General features: G+C 42.1%; 1 protein-coding gene across 1 annotated transcript; it reads left to right on the forward strand.

Annotated features, from left to right (window-relative positions):
- The first annotated feature begins 1,827 nt into the window (after positions 1–1,827).
- Positions 1,828–11,695, forward strand: LOC123753986 (uncharacterized). Its single transcript, XM_045736045.2, has 6 exons — positions 1,828–2,139; positions 3,561–3,668; positions 4,951–5,094; positions 6,222–6,314; positions 8,131–8,220; positions 11,389–11,695. The coding sequence occupies exons 1-6, from the start codon at positions 1,870–1,872 to the stop codon at positions 11,581–11,583; spliced, it is 900 nt and encodes a 299-aa protein (XP_045592001.1). The 5' UTR covers positions 1,828–1,869; the 3' UTR covers positions 11,584–11,695.
- Positions 11,696–22,802: the final 11,107 nt, after the last annotated feature.

Raw genomic sequence — 22,802 nt, forward strand, 5'->3', positions numbered from 1 at the left:
TCTTAACCATATTTTCTTTTATGCATCACTATGATAATTAATACACACTAATACTAACATAATACAGCCAGGTGTGACCAAGAAGTTTTTATTTATTAATATATAAATAAATAAATAAATAAATAAATGTTTATTTAGGTAAGGTACATACATACAAGAAATTTTTACAAAGATTGGTTGACTTATAGGTAGAGCTAGTACATACAATGCCTAAAGCCACTATTACGCAAAGCGTTTCGGGCATGAAAAACTTAAATGACAAGCTTAATACTAATTGAGCATAAAGAGTAGAATGAAAACAAGAAATGAAAACATAGCTGAAAAAGCCGCACAAATACAATTATGTCGACAAACAGCGCTTTAAAAAAAACAGACATTGGTTGACAATAGAAGGGTAAGGTAGGTTACATATATATATACAAGAGTTCTTACAGTCTTATACATTTTGTACAAGTTGGACTGGAGTCATGGTCTTCTTCTTATGAGGGTGCTCATTTCTCCCTCAATAAAGTAGTTACCAAAAGAAGGCACCAAGCTGGAGAGACTGTAGCAGCGTCAATGGATATTCAAAAGGAGCTAAATATCACCGAGGATGTTAATTCATGAACAAAATCACATAAGGGTAGCGATTACCTGATTTACCTGAGGGCCACTAACCCTATTGGCCTTGATGAGGACAGGAAGCCAGCAGCTTGTCAAAGGTCCTCCCCCCTCCATTTGCCTTGATCTTTTCCAGGTTTATTTTGAAACTCAGCAGTTTTGGCATGTAGGCAGTTCCCTGTGGGTGAAAAAGCATCTCCCGTTCTCTGTCCTACATTGTGGCTTGTTGAGCTTGAAACCGTTACTCATTGTTTGTGTTACATCTCTGACCTTCCGAAGAAATATATCCGGATCAACATCCTCTAACTTGATAAAGTATTTTAAAAGTTTCAATGAGATCCGTCCTGTCATGCCTGGTTTGCAGTGTTGTTAGCCCTGTGGTCTTCAACCTTTCCTGATACGAGAGATGACTTGGCTCTGAAATGACTTTTGTTGCCTGGTGTTGCACCTTCTCCAGAGCAGCTATGTCCTGAAAATGATGTCTCCATGCTTGGATACAGTAATCTAAATGGGGGTGCACCACAGATTTATACAGTTGAACCATTACCTTCTTTTCTTTATAGTCAAATTCAAATTTGACAAGTTATTTATTTATGAAGCAGGCAGGGAATATCAAATAGGTATTTGTATTAGTCAAAAGTACGCTTGATTATCCCAAGTGTTTGGTTAGCCTTCAGTCTCGAACTGAGGAATAAATAACTGGGACATATTCGTCAGAATATGGAATGCCATTTTGGGAAACAGGACAAGTGCCAATAGCCTCCTTAGCACTTGACGAGGCATCTTGTCTTTGGCAAGGGCGCTAGAGATGATGACCACCAAGGTCGAGCTGCCCTTCCCCAGGATGCAACCTCACAATAATGGCTAAACTCCATGGTACTTTGTTACTGCTAGATGAGCAGAGACATTTAGTAAAAGAAAACGTGCTCAACCACTTTTATCCAGCCTCAGAATTGAGTCCGGGATCCCCGATTAAGAGTAGAGAACGAAGCCAACTGTACTACGAGGCCCCCCCCCCCCATATGCAGGTTTATGTTGAAAACAATTACAAATGATAAAAACTATATATTTATTTATACAAATGAATCACTGCAACATGCTCGAAATGCTACGAATTATTAATGATTTTGTTATTACTATCATATGATTGCCTAACGCGCTCCCAACTGGGAATGCGACCTGTCTTAAGATCGGACCAAGATAACTTTAGGAGGCCATCGTGCCCATCTTAAGATCGGCCAAAACTCTGCCGTTTTCTATGGCGTCAAAATGGTCGAGGCGGAGCCCCAGTTCTCTGCTGTTGACGACTCTCCCTCTTGCGAAGAAACCATTTTCCAGGAGTTTTGCAATGAAAAGTTTGCCAACTCAAAAACAACACCTGTTCTCAGCAGGAAGCGCTTTGACAGGATTCTGAACTACTTGAAAGACCCGCAAAGTTGCGCGGACAGCAAACTCAAGTTCTACATCAAGAAGAATAACTTCTTCAAAATAACATTTCCGGACACGGGCGAGGAAGAAACCATCGCGAAAAAGGAACAGGTGGGTTCATGAATGTATTCCTGGCTGAAAATGTTGTGATGTATTGAGCTGTGGATGTATTCTAAATTGGGTATATCCAGGAGTGACCAGACTCGGGCCTGAAGCGACCCCAGCAGCGGGTAGAGCTCTTGACCTGACCCCAGCAGCGGGCAGGGCTCTTGACCTGACCTCAACAGAAGACAGAGCTCTTGACCTGACCCCAGCAGCGGGCAGGGCTCTTCACCTGACCTCAACAGAAGACAGAGCTCTTGACCTGACCCCAGCAGCGGGCAGGGCTCTTGACCTGACCCCAACAGCAGGCAGGGGTCATGACCTGACCCCAGCAACAGCCTGGGCTCTTGACCTGACCCCAGCTGCATTTATCTATTATTTATCCCCAGTTATTTATTTATGGTTATGGTTACAGTGCAAGTATTTCAGATATTTTATCCTTTACAACAAATGATTTGCCATTTATGTATCATAAATTTAGTTTTCTATAAATGGCTCGTTGTTTACACAGTGTAAAATATAATGTTCTTGTGTCTGTCTCTGTCCACACACTTTACATTTCACTTCATCTAGATCACCATACAAGCTGAGCTCTGCCACATATACTTATAGCCAAGTTGTATTCACACTGTGATCTGTCAGTCCACTGACTTTGTTACTTGCCCCCCCATACAAGTGTTTTCTTTGACACATTTCGTCATAATAAACAATGGATCTGCTAGTAGACTGGGCTCTTGGCTTAACACGAGCAGCAGGCTGGGATCTTGGCCTAATCCAGCATCAGGGTGAATTGACCAGATCACATACTAGAAGGTGAAGGGACGACGATGTTTCGGTCCGTCCTGGACCATTCTCAAGTCGATTGTGAATGTGACAATCAACTTGAGAATGGTCCAGGACGGACCGAAACGTCGTCGTCCCTTCACCTTCTAGTGTGTGGTCAGGTCAACATGCTTTAGCCACATTATTGTGACTCATCGCCTGCATCAGGGTGAGATTTTGGCCTGAGCCCAGCTACTAAAGTGGGGAGTCTTGAACTCAAGCAGTTTATTTATTTATTTATTATATACAGTATACTGTACAAGAGTTCTTATATTCTTGTAAAGACTCTAGCATGCAGTTTTGGGCAGGTCCTTAATTCTAATTTTCCCTGGAATGCAACTTGCCAAATCGTTTAACAACCAGGTACATATTCACTGCTGAGTGAACAGAGACTACAGTTAAGGATTGGCGTCCAGTGAATCCTCCCCGGCCAGGATGCGAACCCAGGCCAAAGCGCTCGCGAAATGCTTTGGCCTGGTAGTTTAAATGGAAGGGGTCTGGAGTGACCATCTTTTAATTCCTGATTCTTGTGAACATTTCAGCTACTGTATAGATTTTTTTTTTTATCCTGCAATCAGAAAATATATTTATTAATTTATTTTTTTCAGGATAATATACTGAAGAGAGTGGTGTGCTATGAAGATTTTTACAGTATTATAAAGGAATACCATGGGAATGTTGTGAAACATGCTTCTTCAAGGAAAACATTCAAAGCGGTAAGGTAATCTAAAATCTCATACTTTTTTATTTTAAATTGCTGAAAACTAATAAATACTGTAGCATGGTAATTAAAAAGTTATGACAAAACATGCCATAATCTCATACGTATAGATTAATGGGTGGGCGACCTGCGGGCTTTTATGGTATGTATTCAGTATGGCCTTTGACAGCAATTTAAATTAATTAAACATTTTTGTTTGTGATGTATTTGAATGTATAATGCACATGATGTAATGTGCAGCCTTAAGAAATGTTTGCTAAGTAAAAGGTGGTTTGAAAGGCTCCCTACCCCAGTTACTATAGATAATAGAGGCTAAATTATTTTTGTTTCTGGTATGGTATACCAAGATGCAGATTTATTGCATGAAGTATATAGCATTATACTTTCTCATGTACAGAAATGCCTTGCTTGGGACAGGAAACTTCATACAGGTACCCCTAGTCAAGGGTGAGGCTTTACCATTTAAGTTATCAGAGTCAGTGATACTTTGAGTAAAGTTATCTTCACTGGACATCTTAAAGTATTATTGACATTCATAGTGGACTAAAAATGTTACAGTATATCAAGTTTATTTTAAAACTTATGAATTGAAAGAGGAGACATTATTTAAAATGACACTAGAATGGACATTGTACTTTCAAAATCCATGGAGGCATCAGGAGAGAGATTGATTAGGAGTCAGATCTCTGGTTTTATTGAGAATAATGAACTTCACAACCTAGGGCAACATGGATTTAGAGCTGAAAGATTGTGTATTTTGCAGTTACTGAACTGCTATGACAAAATTACAGAAACATTATCAGTAAAGCAAAATGCAGATGTAGTATACACAGACTTTGCAAAAACATTAGATAAATGTGACCATGGAAAGATAATAAAGAAATAAGTTCTGTGGGTTATAACACACAAAGTAGGATGGTGGCTGTTCAATTTCCTGTCAAGCAGAATGCAACGGGTAACAGTCAAACAAAACTAAGTCTGAGCACAGCAAAAAATCATATACATGAACTTCATGGTCATAGGTTAATAAGAAAACAATGTGTTAACACACATGTTGTGCAAAGTGGACACATTAACTAGAACCCCCTTAAAATATATTGTCAACAGGATTTAGATTGTTTAAATACTCCACCACTGGTGATGGATGGAAATCAGCAGTGCGTATCTGTGACATGTATACTTTCAACCAGCGTCCCAATATATTCAACATTTTTATATTTTCCTAAATCTGACTTTGTCAAAGTTGCCAGTTTAAAGAAAATGTATATATCTTACAGATCCAGGAGCAGTATGCTCTTATACCCAGAGAAGCTGTTGAGAAATACTGCAGCATCTGTATGGTATGCAAGCTCAGGGTTAACCAGAAGAATACCACGTTATTGAAGCCTGATATTGCCAGAGGAATCAGAAAATGCTGTCAAGTGAGTCATGATACAATTTATGAACCCATAATTTGTTCTTTTGGGCAAGTAGGATCTTGCAGTAGTGTGGCCACCTGGTGTGGATTTGTGATACATTTTGTTTTGAGTGGTAGGCGAGTTTGAGCTTCCATAGCTAGTCATGGTATTACTGGGGCCTAATTGACCTGGACTTCAGAACAAACCCTTCTGAATATCTTATCTTGGCTGGATTGATTCTGTTTCTGGTGACTGCCAAGCACATGTACATGACTACAAGGGCACCATACAATAAATGGTTCTTGTAGCATCACTGCAATATGTTCTAACTGACTGTGCTGTAATCCTGATAATTCATAGAGTATCACTACACTTTACATATGGGATGTCAGCATTACTTGCTCAGGATAGAGTATGTCACAATCTCAAGGTGCAGTGTAATCCTGCTTGAAAATAGATTCATATTGGAAACTCTTTCACTGCGACTAAAAACTGTTGCATTTAAAGTTTGACAAATTTTGCCATTATCCAAACATTTTATCCAGGGTTTTCAGCACCGAGTCCAGCAATGCACGGACTTGATCCGCTAAAAAAAAAAAAAAAAGTTAGTCTTCACTGCAAACTAATATAATGATCATGTTACTAGAACAGACTCCTGCCATTGCATCTGCCTTTCTGGTAAACTGAGAGCCATTGTGTTTATTTTTCCCTGAATGAGATTTTGTCAATGACTTCAAGGAAAAGGGGATAGTTATTCAACTGTATTAATCTCTGGTGTGCCCCCACTTGGATTATTGTATCCAGGCATAGAGGCCTCATCATTGGAAAGATAAATCTGCAATAAAAGTCATTCTTGAACTAAATGTTGTGTGTTTAGGCCGACTCATATCAGGAACAGCTGAGGGCCAAAGGGCTAACAACACTGCAAGCCAGACATGACAATGCATATCTTATCAAAACCTTTAAAATACTGAATAATTTGGAGATATTAATCCAGACCAGTTCTTCATAAGGTCAGATGTAACATGGACAAGGAGCAATGATTTCAAGCTCAATTATTTCAAGATTTCTAAATAATTCTCACTAACTTTGTTCTACTAATTTTAGCTGATTTCAACAAAGAACTACATTTTTTATATCTTTGTGTTTAGGCCAACTTTCGATTTAAAGAGCCTGGGGAGTTCAAGCTGGTGCTGGTAGTTCGTGATGATCTCAAGATGGGGAAAGGCAAAGTTGCAGTTCAGGTATGTAAATATATTACGATTCATTCCAAACACTTTGTTTCTTGATCAGATAATAGTAGGTTCAATATATTTACCAAAACAGTATGTGATAATGGTTTGCCCTGCTCAAATTATACCGAGGGTAAATAGCAGATGAGAACATTTAAAATACAGTACATGTACTGCAATGTGTTTAGATTATGGAAGAATTTTGTGCTTGTCATTGTATAAAAATAAAAGTACCTTATAATTGTTTCTAATTGATATAAGCATGGTAAACTTAATATTTTTATGTTGAGTCAAGATGTTCAAGAAAGAGTAGAATTTGAGATTACCTTTTCATGACTCCTGAAGCAACACATTGAAATATGGTGACACCTCGGCTTACAAATGCCCCTCTTTACAAATTTTTTGGATTACGAGCCCAATTTCTTCGTAAAATCCGAATCGGGATACGAACTTTGCCTTGGGTTATGTAGTTTGTTGATAAACATAGGGCCGACCTAGCACGTGGTGGTACGGCAACCGCGCCACTGGTTTACCAGTGTCCTCCCACCAAGTGATAATCGCACCTGAATTCTTTGTAAAGAATGTCAGTGTTTTACAGATTTTTGAGTATTTGAACATAAATTAATTATTATACATCTCGCAATGGGGATCCCAAGAAAGTCAAGTGGTAAGGTTCAACCTAAGAAAATAGTTTTGAGTAGAGTCAGTAGAGAATGTCCCTTCCTCATTAATAAAATGTGTGAAGTATGGGAAGAACTGCAAAGTTTTGTTGAAAAACTTCGCCCAGATGAAGCTGTAGCAGGCCGTTGCAGTGACCTTTTAAATGACAGTGTGATGGCTCACTACAAACAAGTGTTAAAATATAGGGAAAACAAGTGTCTTTTAGACAGATTCTTAGTAAGACAAGCAAGCAGTGAGCCACAACCAGGCCCTAGTAGTACTCCTGCAAAACATAGGAGAGAGTACCCCAGAGAAGTCATCATTGCCTGATGTTATAATGGAAGGGACTCTTCTTCCAAACACTAACACCTCTCCTACTCCCCCCCCTCCTAACCATCTGCCATACACCAACAAGAGTCATCAATAAAAGTAAGCAAGAACTAATAACTTGTACATACTTTAATACTGAAGATTTGGATGAATTAGGTATAAAATTTACTTTGAAGTTAATATTTTGGGGAGTGTGGAACGGATTAATTCAATTTACATTATTTCTTATGGGAAAATTCGCTTCGGTTTATGAATTTTTGGGTTACAAACTGTCTCTGGGAACGGATTAAATTCATAAGCTGAGGTACCACTGTATTGAGAAAAACCTCTTTATCACTGCAGTATTCCATAAAAAACATTTGACAGGTAATTTTTATGAAAATGTTCATGTTATTTCCTGTCTGTATCGGAAACAACATTCTGGCTTTTGTCATACAAGCAAGTAGTAAAACTTTGCTTTCCAACCACTAAACAGTATCACAGTCTGCACAGATACATCATTTTTCATTCATTCATGCTTGTTTCATGTAGGTTTTCAAAGCACTTTATTCTTTTAATTATGCAATGGTAATTAATTAAACAAGCTACTGATATACAACTGACCAATAACCAGAGTAGACAAAGAATTACTCTACATCCTCTCTTATATAAACAGTACAATACAGGACTGGAAAACACAATTAAAATCAAATAATACTTAAGACATCTGTTTATTATTTCTTGTACAGTATTAATAAGTTATGACATTCACAACATAAAACAACTAAATATGTTAATTATAATTAACACCAGCAATTGTATATATATTTGTCCTTATTAATTACTGATGTTTTAACAGTGTTGTCATGCAACTTTAAAAGCATACAAACAAACTCAAAAGAAGAATCCAAGACTACTAAGAGCATGGGAGATGAATGGACAACCAAAGGTAACTTTCTTCAATATGAAAACAGTCATACTAATTTTATGTCCAAAGTTGTTAATTGACTTTTTCATTTAATTCTGTACCTAAATATTGTTACCAATCATCTTGCTCCTTGTACTCTGTGAGGGAAGGGGGGTACATTCTGGCTGTGATCTGCAGGTAGGCCATACAGCACTCCTAGGGCTGATGTAGTCTCGCTGTAGCGAGAAGACATCTCGGCAAGATAGCTTCAAGGCGCTATCGAGACCCTTCCAAAAACAGAGGCGTTTTATTACAGCCAATGCTGTGTTTTCTCTGGAGAGCCCCTCCAGCTCCCTCAGAGCTTACTGGGCTGATATGTATGTATTAGCCCGTGGCATCAGTCAATTCCATTGGAATTCTTGCCTACCGGGGACCTGGCCCCCTCAGAGAGGCACGAGAAGCAATGGCCTATAGAAATCCCCATGTGGTTGGAAGCATTCTATGTCTGCCATCGACTGGGTTATGCACCCAGAAAGGTAAATGTCCCAAAACAAACGCCACCTGGTTAAAAGTTGCTACTGAAAACCGAACTATTAAGCAGAACTCCCCAATCCGAAAACAAGCAAACAAGCAAGCAAGATGTCACAACCGCCGCCACACTGCTGTCTGAGCAGCTCCCCCCCTTCCCCGGGAGGGGGAAGGGGGAGCCACAGACCCCCGTGCTGGCCATCCAACTCAAGTTCTGAAGCTGATGTGTTGAGTGGTGGTCGTTCGACTCTGACTCCTGTCTCTGTGCAGTGCTGTGCCTTCGTGGTGGTGTTCTGCTGTGTGGTGGTGTGCGAACCAGGAGTAATTCATGGAGTTCTGGGGCTTCATGCGCCCAGGGCCTTCTTCCCTAGGTGCCCTGTAAGTACTGCCCTTGCGGTTTGGGGTTATCTTCCGCAAGTTGTTCAGGGACTACCTCTGTAGGGATCTTTTGCTGCTCGGTGATTGCCCGCCCTTGGGGTTTTCATAGCCACTGTTTGACCTTAGGTAGGAGGTAGTATCGTAGCTGGTAGGAGCGCAAGGTACTGTGTAGCTTGTCTTCCGTTGATCACAGCGGCCAGTTCTGTTCTTCCTGAGGATGGTACTTTTGCTGGATTTTTCTTTTTCTTTTTGTTTGTTACCTGGTAGGGGTCTGCCCATTGGTCATTGTCCACCCTCTGTTATTCTGGTGGTCCCCTGCTAGGTCCCTGTGATTGTACACAGTCGCTGGGGTTCAGCTTTAATTGTTCTCTCGGTAGTTTGGGCCAACCGGTTAGCAGTACCTTGACTGGGCTTCCGGTCTGTTTTGCAAGCTGTCTCTTGCATTGTTTCACCTCCAGCCTGCTCATGCGCTGCCTGAGCCGTCCTGGTCGTTGAACCGGGTGCCCTCTCTTCTTTCTTCTCCTCGGTTCGTGGTGGCCCCTTTGGTTTGGGATTGTTTTGATAAGGCTCTTTTTTCTTGTTGGCATTAGCCTCTGGAGGTCGGGTCGGGGAGCTTCATGCTTTCCTCTGGCACAAGGGTTTCTGCTCTTTCAGTCCTGGTGGTAGGTTTGTTCATTTGCAGCTGTCTCCTTCTTTTCTGGTGAAGAGCGAGACGGCGGCTTTCTGGGTCCTTGGGTTGTTGATGCGTGGTTGGTTCGGCCAGCGGTGCATTATGTGTTGTGTCCGGTTGCCGATCTTCGCCGTTATTTGCGCATCACGGCCTCAGTAGCTGGGGACACGCTTTGGGTTAACCCGGTTTCCCTTCTTCCATGTTCCAGGGCTCGGGTCTCCCAGGACGTCCACGGGGTTATTCGGTCCAGCCAGCCTGCAGTCTATCCTTGTGCCCATGACATTCGCAAATTTGCTGCTTTAGCTGCCGTTTTTGGTAATATGTCTTGGGCTGACATTCATGCGCAAGGGTTTTGGAGGTCAAACAGGGTCCTGGCCGCCCGTTACCTCGTTAATGTTCCTGGCCCTAGTCAGGCATGTGTTGCAGGTTGCAGCCAGTTGTTTTGACTTCGAGTTGAGGTGTGAGTGGCGGCCGCTTCCCGATAAGTCCCTATTTTACTTTTTCTGTGGTTACCCAGTAGGTAGCTTCAGGAAGCTGGAGGGGCTCCACATAAAACCAGCATTGAATGTATGAAACGCCATTTTCTGTTTGAGTCCCGGAGGCTCCCCGGCAACCCTCCCTCCCTCCCTCCCTCCGGTTGGCGGTATTCATGTTTTTTTATATTCGGCCTCTGAACTGGGGTTGGATGGCTGGCGCAGGGGTCTTTGGCTTCCCCCCTTTCCCCTCCCAGGGAGAGGGGAGCTGCACAGACAGCGGCAGCAGTTGTAATGTCATGCTTGTATGCTTGTTTTCGGATTGGGGAGTTCTGCTTGATGGTTCGGTTTTCGGTAGCAATTTTTAACCAGGTGGAGTTTGTTTTGGGATGCCTGCCTTTCTGGGTGCCTAACCCGGTCGATGACAGACATAGAATGATTCCAACCACATGGGGGTTTCTATGGTCCATTGCTCCTCGTGCCTGTATGAGGAAGCCAGGTTTTGACTCGTGGTTCCCGGTAGGTCTTAGAACTCCATTCCTTTTTGACTGATGCCAGGGTCAAATACATTCATATCAGCCTGGATAGCTCCAGGAAGCCTCCGGGTCTCGCCCAAAAAATGGCATTTCATTACATTCAATGCTAGTTTTTCCATTATGCCATTAACTCAAGATATAGAGGATGACTACACACAAACCTTCTTTTATCCATGGATGTGTTACCTATGTGTTTACTAGTTGTGTTTTTACGGGGGTTGAGCTTTGCTCTTTCGGCCCGCCTCTCAACTGTCAATCAACTGTTTACTAACTACTTTTTTTTTTTTTTTTTTTTTTTCCCCACACCACACACACACACACACCAGGAAGCAGCCCGTGACAGCTGACTAACTCCCAGGTACCTATTTACTGCTAGGTAACAGGGGCATTCAGGGTGAGAGAAACTTTGCCCATTTGTTTCTGCCTCGTGCGGGAATCGAACCCGCACCACAGAATTACGAATCCTGCGCGCTATCCACCAGGCTACGAGACCCCTAATTATGTTGGAGTAGAATTAAAAATTTAGCAAATACAATATTATCTTTGCCCTCTATTCTATTTCCTTAGTGAGAGTTGGACCCACAAAATCCTTTGGCTATTTATTTAAATGTTGTGTGTTCAACAGGTGATTTTGAAGGTAGAAGATGAAGCCACTATGCATGATGTAATCTCATTGGCCATGGATGCTGGGATGATTGCAAGTCTTGTTCACGATGCTGGCTGCTCACAGATTGCACCGGATTCACCCACTGTTCTTGGCTTGGGACCAGGATCTGTAGACGTGCTTGACCAAATTACTGGACATCTTAAATATTACTAATGTTTACATGTTATATAGACTATATTTTATTGATACTGTATGTGGAAATTGTTATTTATATATAATTGCAATTGCTATTCATGCTGAATAAATTTTATATATTTTAAAATAATTTGTATATCCTTTCAGGCATTGTATCTCCCACCCAATACAGTAATAGTTCTGGTATATATATGTGCAGTATGTAGTGCTACTTGTGAAGTGTTTTGATACAGGTATTTAATTATCTGCGAGTAGAAAAATGTCTGCCAGCAAGAGTCATCTTGTTAGACCGTATAGGAGGAAGATGTATCTTAATATGAATGAAATCATCAAATTTGCATAGGCAATGCTCATGGTTGGGGGGGGGGGGGTGAGGAGTGTTATGTTGGCATTAACAGTTTCTGAAATAAATATTAATATGAATTAAAGGTCTGAATAGATTCCTACATGTGTGTGTTTTGGTGGCAAATAAAATTGAATAAAATTGAAATTTGAACCATTGCATTGAGTTAGATCAGATAGTTCACAAGAATAAATTGAATCATCACAAAGATAGTTACAGTAAAAAGTTGTATTTTCATTATGTTTTTGATGACTATCTTTTATAAAGCATGTGTATAGTGTATTTATATCTAAATATACAAATGTAATAAATCTCCTGTTTGCAGCCAGTGAATTACCTTCATGGAGCTTGTCAGCAAAAGCTCTGACAGCCCAAAATGCATGACAGTGAGTACAAGCCCTGTGGTCTTCTGCAATAAGAGCTCCAGAGCACATGCAGCTGCCACTTGTTCACATCCCTGGTGAGCACCAGAGTAAACAAGCAGTCTTTAAGCAGAAAAATAGTGTACCACCTGAGGCAGGTCTTAGCTCCCCTCCTTTCCACTGAGCGCCACTGAACACCCTGGAAGCACTTCGATACACTATGGGCTTGGGTTCCTTCCCTAAACCCAGCCTTGCACCCATAGCAAGTGAGATAAGCTCAATCCGCAAGGCTTCCTTCTCTAAACGTGTTGGTCGACACAAAAGCTAGGGTCCCTCGATTGAGCTTACCTACTGGTAAAATCACTCCAACTTCCTTCGATATATATATCAGAGCCAAGGATATTTTCCACTTAGCATTACAGTTAGAGTAAGAAAACAATGAAGATAGGTTATGTTTGATGGCACATAATTTGTTATTGGTAGTAGCCAGCCATCTTCCCTTTCAAAAGTTACATCGAGCATTGTAAATTATAGTAAAATTTGATAAGTGGGTGGCTTTTTGAGAGATCTATCTCCCTTTGTTAGCTCAGAGACCCACCAAAGCAAGCCCTCCAAGAAATACCAAATATTTAGAAATCCAGATACAGTAATTTGAGAATATAAATCAGGTCTGAAATTATATATTGTATGGAGTCGACTAAAAAATCCTGTCTATACTGTTCCAAATCCCATCCAATTCTTTTATTCCTCAGGCTTGCACAATTTTCTAGAAGTCTTCCCCCCTCCTTTGGTGGCTGCATCACATCACCCGAAGATGTCCCGTTTGTCCTACTTCTGGCACACTCACATAGGTGCAAGGAGCAGGGGACTATCATTTTCAACCTCACTGGGAAAACATCCAGATAATCAGCGAAGCTTTACAGCAGTCCTATCGCTGATGTTGACTTAACTAGTAGTGTGATCCTTGGGTCACCAACAGTCACAGCAGGTTCCACTGCTTCTCAGTCAAGTGCTGAACACCCTTCAGATACCTTCAACCCAGAGTCCTGTGACAAAGGCACATGTCAGGTCTTCATCTGAGCCTGCTTCTCTTCAGGAAGCTGCCACTTTACGGGTGAGATTTTCCCACCTTCAGAGTTTGCAGTGTGGGGCTTGTTTGGATGTTCATAGTTGGCCCCTATGGTGCTTATTGGCCCCCTATGGTGCTTAGACCTTGGATAGGAAGTGTTGGTGATCCCCACATGGGCTAAGTCCGCACTTCCTCTTCGTTTTTCCTGTGGGTAGTTTATCTTATGTCTGGGCTTCTCTCCCTGGTTCTGGTTCTGAAGTATCCGAGAGTTTTGGAGTCAGGGCAGGGTTTAGATCACGGGGTAACTTGGCCATTTCCGGGAAAGGGGGGCTACCCACTTCGATGGTGGAGGCAGTTGAGCTGTCCCTTTTTGCCAGGGATTTAGAGCCTTTGCCTTCACTACCATACACTAGCCATAATCCTCCTTGAGACAATGCCTTATTGTCCCAAGCATTGAGTGCAGTATACAGTTCTGCTTCAAGGCAGTGCTGGCTGGCTTTCGGGGATGGAGGGAGCTCAAGGAGGGTCCATGGGTGCCCTTTAACTCCATCTTGGATTTTAGTTCCTTTAGCAAAGGTTATTTTGTTCCAGGAAGGGGGGGGGGAGATTTTTTCCTATACCCCTTCAATGTATGAGCTGAATTACTGGCCACTTTCCCCAAGGTTCAATTTTGTATGCCACTCAGGGTTTTGGATTTGTCTTATTTATTGAGGTTCCCATTGTCCCACACTGTACTGTCTGTAGCTTGTGTGGTTTCGTTTCGGTTGCTCCTGCAGGATTCAAACGCTAATTTGGTGATAGGCTTGGCCTCATTCCAGTACAGGTCTGCTTCAGGTTAATGGCTGCAGTATGAGGTACAGGATTTATCCTGGGTGGCTAACAATCCTTTTTTTTGAGGGGGTCTTGCCATGGATTTTGTCTAACCCCAATGCTTGATGGCAAGAAGCAAGTTCTAGCTTTCAGGTGTTGTGTGACGGTGTCCAGTCCTGTATTTTCCCAATTCCAGCTTTAAGAGTCATACCTCCCCGATTTGTATATACTTTGAGGCATAGGGAAGAGTTTAGGTGCTTTAGAGGAGAAACCCGAGTTGACAGTTGGCGGCAAATGAGAGTCTTGAATGACTTGAGGCTTTCATGTAGGAAAATATGGCGGTGGAAGGTGAACTTTCCCGCCAGAGGAGGCCAGGACGCATTGCATTGTGGGAGTCGCACCAACTGCCTGTTGATTGGTCAGCCTCAGGTGCGTGGCATTGTTGACCAATGGCATTGTTGACTAGAGTGTGATGTAGTAGGTTGGAGGGACGCCAGCGACTCGCGGCAGGAAGCTGTGCCAGAGACTCCACTGACGTCTGAAAATGGAGGTGCGCTCGAGAGCTCGCTAATCTGGGAGGCACAGAGGCCTCACAAAGGATTTACTCTGCAACAGTTACCAATACCAACGACGAGGAAGGCTTATAATCTCCAGGGGAGCAGTTAAGGAAGTGCTTTGCTGGTGGGAAGAGGACACCACGAGCCATAGGCTGACAAGACCTGTGGTCGTGTGGCAGCTGTGTAGCACTGGGAGGAGCAATGTGTCGGGTCCTGTGGGATACTAGCAGGGCTAGCTGAGTGAAGCTGAGGAAAAGACAGTCTGAGACTACTGAAGAGTATGAGCACTGTCAACAAACTACAAGGAGGATGCAATTTATTCAGTGACTGAGGGAAGAAGCTGGGAGCAGTACATACCATCATGCAGTGTTTAAGTGTGTGCCTGGAGAAGGAGCTGCAGAGAGGAAAGAAGTACGGAGAGACAAGCCAGCCTTCGGATTGACATGGACCTACGACGAGATGGACCACTACCTGTCATTGTTGAGCAAAACTGCGAGGAACCATACCTCGTCTGTCATTGCAACATATATATGTGTGTGTATATGTATGTGTATAAAGTACATATGGAAGCTGATCAGAATTGCATTTCACCTTTGTAAATGCACATTAATGACACTTCGAACACTTTACATAGGGCATACGTAAATCTGTGTATCTATGTATTTACGTATGTAGGTTAGCTTAGCATTTTAAAAGTACCGAATCACCTTCTGTGGTTGATTGTTCAATAAATCCCTGAACTATATGTTTAACTGAACTCTAACCCTGTCCATGGAGGACAGAAGAAAATGTATATATGCTGGTTAGCATTGTAAATGTGTGGCCACGTTTGTGGTAGGAAAAAAAAAAAAAATTGCAACATAAAATCACGGCTGATCTGCAGCGGAATGTAAAGGTAGATCATCTCTCCTTCACCATAGTCCCTTGAGTTAGGTGGAGATTCTCTCCTAAGTAATAATATTGATTTATGGTCAGGAGATTTTATTTATACAGTATATATAAATATATATATATATAATATATATATATAATATATATATATTGTGACGATAATCTCCTTCAAGAGATTGAGCCTGCTCTTCCCTCCACAATTACGTCTTCACAATTATATAAAAAGACTATGGAAGAAATGTCCAACAACGACAACAACACCAGCAAGGCTTGCCAGGGTGAGCAAAAACGTATGCAGCCAGCCACCTGTTCGAACTCCAACCACCAAACTACCCGTTGATCGCTACGACTCCGCTGATTGGTCGCCGGTCTGGCTGCACCTGCCTCGCCCCCCCCCTATACTACCTGATGTCTGGGGTCGCCCCAACATCAGTCCTCAGAATGTTCAGTGCTTTCGTGGCCAGCACTCCTCCCAGCTAGACGTTAGCGTGTACTGAGAGAGGTGGTGGCTTTAAGCCAATATTCCAGCACCTCCCACTTAACTTTTATTGCACTTCTTGTTATTTTGCCTTAACGTAACTTTTCATTGTGTCATTTAATTATTCTTATTATTTTGATTGATTTTATTATAAGAATTTGTTTGTGCATTTTATTCATGTTTTTATTTATTTAACGTAATTAAAATTTCATTGTTAAAGTTTTACTTGTGTTTTGTGTGTCTTCTCCTTACCTTACCACAGACGAAGTTCCAGTTTTTCTATTTTTTTTTTATAACTATGTGACGAGGCCATACCCCTAGCCTTAAACAGCCGAACACCAACGCGTTACCGTCACAAGTTATATGGGGGCCTGTCCTAGGAGCTTCACTCAGGTACTGGTGCCAAGTGGTAATTTATGGTAAGCGTATTTAACTTTGTTAACGTAGCTTTACTATTTTTCATTCAATTTCATTTTTTATAAGGTGCGGTGTATTGTGCATTACGAGAGTAACATATAGTGAAGGTGAGACAACTTTGGATTACGTGGTGACTGTAGGCCTCAGTCATACTCTTAATTGGTCATCTCTCCCTCCTTGTTATTACTCGTATTTACCATCTATGTCCCTTGAATATTTCTCATTCTGACAGATCATCATATTGGTACCCTGGTACTGTGGTCTGCCCCGGGTCAAGAGTACCCAATCTTCTGCAATCTGACTGTAGGAGGACAAAGAGGGCCATAGTTCCTCTAGCTCGAACTTTAGTTGCTGAATTGGGACCTCAGCAGCAGTTCTCGTCACCAGTTGACACCTCGCACCCCTACACGTCAGTCAGAGATGATGATACATACAACGGTAGGGAATTAGCTTATTTTTTCAGAGCACAAAAGTTCGCTAATTCTGTAAGTATCATATTAAATTCAGTAGGAAAAACTTGCTTTATGTCCTTTAGAGACTTGGCAAGGTATGCCTACATCCTTGGACTACCAATTTTACTTTTGAAGCATTTAACTGTTTCATTTGTTTTCGAAACTCTGTTTCATTTGTTAGTAGGATTTTCTTGCCCTTATTCTCTTACATGAGTACCGGGTACAAGATTTCCTGCGCCCTTGATTTAATTTAATCATTTAATATCTTTCACTTAACGTTAATTGTTAAAGATCACACAGGATAGGTACCAGTTGCCACGTTGTCCTGTTTCTGACATTTCATTATTGAATATTCGTGTACCTTTATTTGCTAATTTCACCATGTTTCGTCTCCAAACTTTCCGTGCAAATCCAGCAGGTGAAATAGGGACTTTAAGTCGTGCCAAGAGGACTGAATTACAAACTCTTGCACATGAGTATCAACTAGAAGTTCCCTACCAAGCCAACAAAAATGACCTACACAACCTGTTGCTGGATTACTATTTAGAGCAAGGTAAGATAGACTCTGAAACTCATGAAACTTACTATATTGCAGATAAAACTGACTTGGCAACGATGAAACTTAAACTAGAGCTGGCTAAGATTGAACGTGAGCAGCAAAGGGAAGCCCGCGAACAACAAGAACGAGCGGCTGCCATAAGAAGGGAAGAACAAGAACGCGAAGCTGCTTTGAGGAGGGAAGAACAAGAACGAGAAATCACCCTCAGAGAACGCGAAGCTGCTTTGAGGAGAGAAGAACACGAACGAGGACTCGCCCTCCAAGAACGTGAGGTTGCACTACTCCGTGAACGTGAACGCTTACAGCTTGAAACCAAACAACGCGAGTTGGAAATACAACGCGAACATGACAAGCAACAAGCGACTCTGGCTCTTGAGTGTCGTCAACGGGAATACACGTTGGAAACTTCACACCTCGCTCAACGCCAGCAAGCTACTGCCAATCTTCCCGTCAGTTTTAATATATCACATGCAAGTAAGTTAATGCCATCCTTTGTAGAAGCAGAAGTTGATGTTTTTTTCACCACCTTTGAAACCCTTGCTAATCAACTCAGTTGGCCTGTCGACCAATGGGCCACACTTCTCAGAGTCCATCTTACAGGTAGAGCTGCAGTCACACTCAGTACTTTGGCGTCTGAGAATGACTACTACACTCTGAAACAAGCAGTGTTAGACGCCTACCTACTTTCCACAGAAAGTTATAGAAGGAAATTCCGTGACCACCTGAAGGCAAGTACCACTACCTTCCTTGAGTTTGCTAACACGAAACGGAGGTATTTCATGAAATGGCTGGAAGCAGCACATGTCTCTACTTTTGCAGAACTCGTCAACCTGATGCTTGTTGAAGAATTCTTGAGACGTGTGCCACCTCCTGTCCGCCTCTACTTAGCAGATAAAGAAGAAACCGACTACCTGAAGTGTGCTAAGTCGGCTGACACTTACAGCCTCATCCACCGGCTGACACCTGAACCATCCTCCAGTAAGAAGTCGTGGTACAGTTACGAGAAGGTGAGCCCCGATCAAGCTGGTTCACAACTGTACTGCAAGTATTGTAGACTCTATGGACATACCATAGACAAGTGTGGTAAGTCTCAATACAAGGGAACCACTGACCAACAACGACCCAAACCAACTCCTCCTAAGTCCGGTAAGCCTGTGATGAATGTTGGTGTTGATGTTAATGATCTTTCTCTTTTCAGTAACCACCTGTATACTGGAACTGTCTCTGCCAACGGTTCAAATCCGGAGGGACGTTTCAAATTGAAGATCTTGAGGGACACAGCGGCTCTACAATCGATCATCTTGAAGTCGGCTGTGCCCAACATAGTCTACACCGGGGAAACAGTCTTCATCACTGACCTCACTGCTACCACTCCATACCCTCTCGCCAGAGTCCACCTGAATTGTCCCTACGTGAACGGGGAAGTCCAAGTCGCCGTCAGGGAAAAGCCTTTTCCCATGCCTGGAGTGCAACTTCTCCTAGGCAACGACTTGGCAGAAGACCTGCAACCGACCAACCTGATCGTCATGGACAAACCCCAGGTGTGTAACTCTGTGCCAATAAATCCTATTCTTGAGTATGTTCCAGCAGAGGTTCAAGAGAGTGATGAAGTTTCTCCTCCGGTTCTCGTGACCACCCGTACACAAGCCGCACGTCCACAGCCAGCTGACTCTACTGCTACCGCTGTCCCTCAAGACCCTCAGAAACTACCCCCGCATCTGACCAAGTTGGAGTTCCGTAAGTTGCAGAGGGAAGATCTTACTTTAACACCATTGTTTTTCCAGGCTGAGACTCAACCCGACAGTATTCCTGGGTTCTTCCTAGAGAACGACTTGCTCTACCGCAGATATAGACCCAGTAAACTGAAGGAGGAGGACGATTGGGCCAACATCGAACAACTTGTGATTCCCACCAGCCTGCGGCCCACTATTCTACACCTGGCCCACGGAGCATTCTCCCACTACGGCTTCAACAAGACTTACCATGGGATTCGCCAAGACTACTACTGGCCAGGTATGGTAAATAACGTCAAACAGTACGTAAAACAGTGTCATACATGTCAGATGGCAGGCAAACCGAACGTCTCCATTCCCAGAGCACCACTGATTCCCATACAGGTGCCTGCGGAACCTTTCCACAGACTCATAATAGACTGTGTTGGTCCTTTACCTCGGACCAGTTCAGGTAACGCCTACATCCTAACCATCCTGTGTCCTACCACCAGATTTCCCATAGCAGTTCCAGTGAAGAACATCACGGCTGCTACGGTTATCAAACATCTATTGAAGATCTTCACTCAATACGGATTTCCCAGGGAGATTCAAAGTGACTGTGGCACCAACTTCACCAGTGATCTCTTCAAAAGGACACTGGAGGAGTTCAACATCAAACAGGTATTGTCCAGCCCCTATCATCCTGCTTCACAGGGTTCTCTTGAACGTAGTCATCAGACCATCAAAGCACTCTTGAAAAAGTTTTGTAGTGAAACCTCAAAGGATTGGGATAAGCAGATTGACCTAATAATGTGTATTTTCAGAAGTCTCCCCAATGAGTCCCTAGGAGTATCTCCTTATGAGATGCTCTACGGCCGTAAGTGCCGTACTCCCCTTAAGGCTTTCAAAGACTCTCTCAGAGATGCCACCTTCAGTGAGCATCAGAATGTGCCCCAGTTTCTTCAAAACCTTCAACACATTCTAGAGAGAGTCCACCGCTTTGCCCATGATAATCTATTGAAAGCCCAGGTGAGAATGAAGACTCATTACGACCAGACCAGCAAAGTAAGAAAATTCAAGCCGGGAGACTTCGTCCTTGCCTATTTTCCTATCCCAGGTTCACCTTTACAAAACAAATTTTCAGGACCCTACTGCGTCAAAGAGTGCAGAAACAACAACACATACGTCATAGAGACTCCAGATAGGCGGCGGAAGACCCAGCTGTGCCACGTCAACCTCCTGAAGCAATATAATGGTACTCCTCCCACTGTCTTGATTAACTATTCTACTTTCACAGAACCCTACATCCACAGTGAGACCTTCCCAGCTTCTCCTCCCGAAAGCACTGACAAGGAGTCAGCGCTTTCTAATTCCGAAATCCTTAATGATCTTCCCAAATGCTTTCAGGATAATAATCGTGCTCCTTTGCCCTCTTCTAATTCCACTCTCACCTCGTCAGATAAGCCCTTCATCCTCCATGTCGACGCCAATGGTACCGACGATGGTGGTGTCGTGATGCAGCAACGAGGCGAGAAGAATACACCTGTCAGCGACTACTGCTACAAGGAACGACGGAACAATTGGCAAGGAGCTACTCTTCCTCATCCTGAAGCTTCAGCACTTCACTCCACCCCTGAAAAGTGCTCGGTCCACCATCAACACGGACCACACCACCCTACACCTCCTGCAGCACGCCCACTTCTCATCTCAACGTCTTCTACTATGGGCTTGCTACCTGCAGAAATTCAACCTGGAGATCCGCTATACCAAGAGTCTGACAACATCTTAGCCGATGCCCTCTCCAGAGTTTATGAAGTAGAAGCAACTCCATCCATTACTCCACCACATAACGACGTACTTCTTCCAGAACCGCAGGCTTCGGGGAAGAGTTGTGACGATAATCTCCTTCAAGAGATTGAGCCTGCTCTTCCCTCCACAATTACGTCTTCACAATTATATAAAAAGACTATGGAAGAAATGTCCAACAACGACAACAACACCAGCAAGGCTTGCCAGGGTGAGCAAAAACGTATGCAGCCAGCCACCTGTTCGAACTCCAACCACCAAACTACCCGTTGATCGCTACGACTCCGCTGATTGGTCGCCGGTCTGGCTGCACCTGCCTCGCCCCCCCCCCTATACTACCTGATGTCTGGGGTCGCCCCAACATCAGTCCTCAGAATGTTCAGTGCTTTCGTGGCCAGCACTCCTCCCAGCTAGACGTTAGCGTGTACTGAGAGAGGTGGTGGCTTTAAGCCAATATTCCAGCACCTCCCACTTAACTTTTATTGCACTTCTTGTTATTTTGCCTTAACGTAACTTTTCATTGCGTCATTTAATTATTCTTATTATTTTGATTGATTTTATTATAAGAATTTGTTTGTGCATTTTATTCATGTTTTTATTTATTTAACGTAATTAAAATTTCATTGTTAAAGTTTTACTTGTGTTTTGTGTGTCTTCTCCTTACCTTACCACAGACGAAGTTCCAGTTTTTCTATTTTTTTTTTATAACTATGTGACGAGGCCATACCCCTAGCCTTAAACAGCCGAACACCAACGCGTTACCGTCACAATATATATAATATATATATATATGTATATATATATATAATATATATATATATATATATATATATATATATATATATATATATATATATATATATATATATATATATATTTTATATATATATATATATATAATATATATATATATAATATATATATATATATATATATATATATATATATATATATATATTTTATATTTATATTTTAGTATATTTTGGTAGCAGTCTCAATATTTCTTATGTTTCTTTTTACTCTCGATGATAATTGAAAAATCAATTCTCCAAAATTCATTTTTATTTCTAGTCTGACGCGACGCTTGAACGCATTTCGTAATAACCTATTACATTTTCAAAGACTTTAGTTTACACACACACACAATTTGTAACCTGAAAACACTTAACAGAGTTTTACTAATTCTAACGCTAACATCTTGTCTTATGTACTCGCATTTAGGTGAGGTGATATGTTGAAACAGTTTTGGATGAGGTGAACAAACTTTTGACCAACACAAGACAGAACACAGTTCAAGGGGTATAAATTGGATAAGTGAAAGGGAGTTGAACCTTTACCACTGACTTTCTTGGGACCCATGGCATGATATATAATAATTACTTTTATGTTCAAAACCCCAACAAACAGAAAAACCCTGAAATTCTTTACAGAGAATTCAAGCGCGATCATCACTAAGTGGGAGGCACTGGTAAACTGAAGTGTGGGCAACCGTGCCACCAGGAACCACACACTAGGTCACCCATACGCATATCAATAAACTATGTAACTCAAGGTAAAGCTTGTAACCCGATTCAAATTTTACGAAGCAATTGGACTCGTAACCTGAAAAGAGCTTTCATAAGCCGAGGTATTACTGTACAGTATTTGTCACTTCTAAAGATTTTTTACCATATCGTAATATCTGCCATTAAATGTAGCTGCAGGTGTGTTAAAACAAATAAGTGAATTTGAGTAATAATAGGATAAAGAGATATTTCCATAACTAATATTTCATTATATAA

This window comes from Procambarus clarkii, chromosome 6 (genome assembly GCF_040958095.1).
Source record: "Procambarus clarkii isolate CNS0578487 chromosome 6, FALCON_Pclarkii_2.0, whole genome shotgun sequence".
Taxonomy (NCBI): Eukaryota; Metazoa; Arthropoda; class Malacostraca; order Decapoda; family Cambaridae; genus Procambarus; species Procambarus clarkii.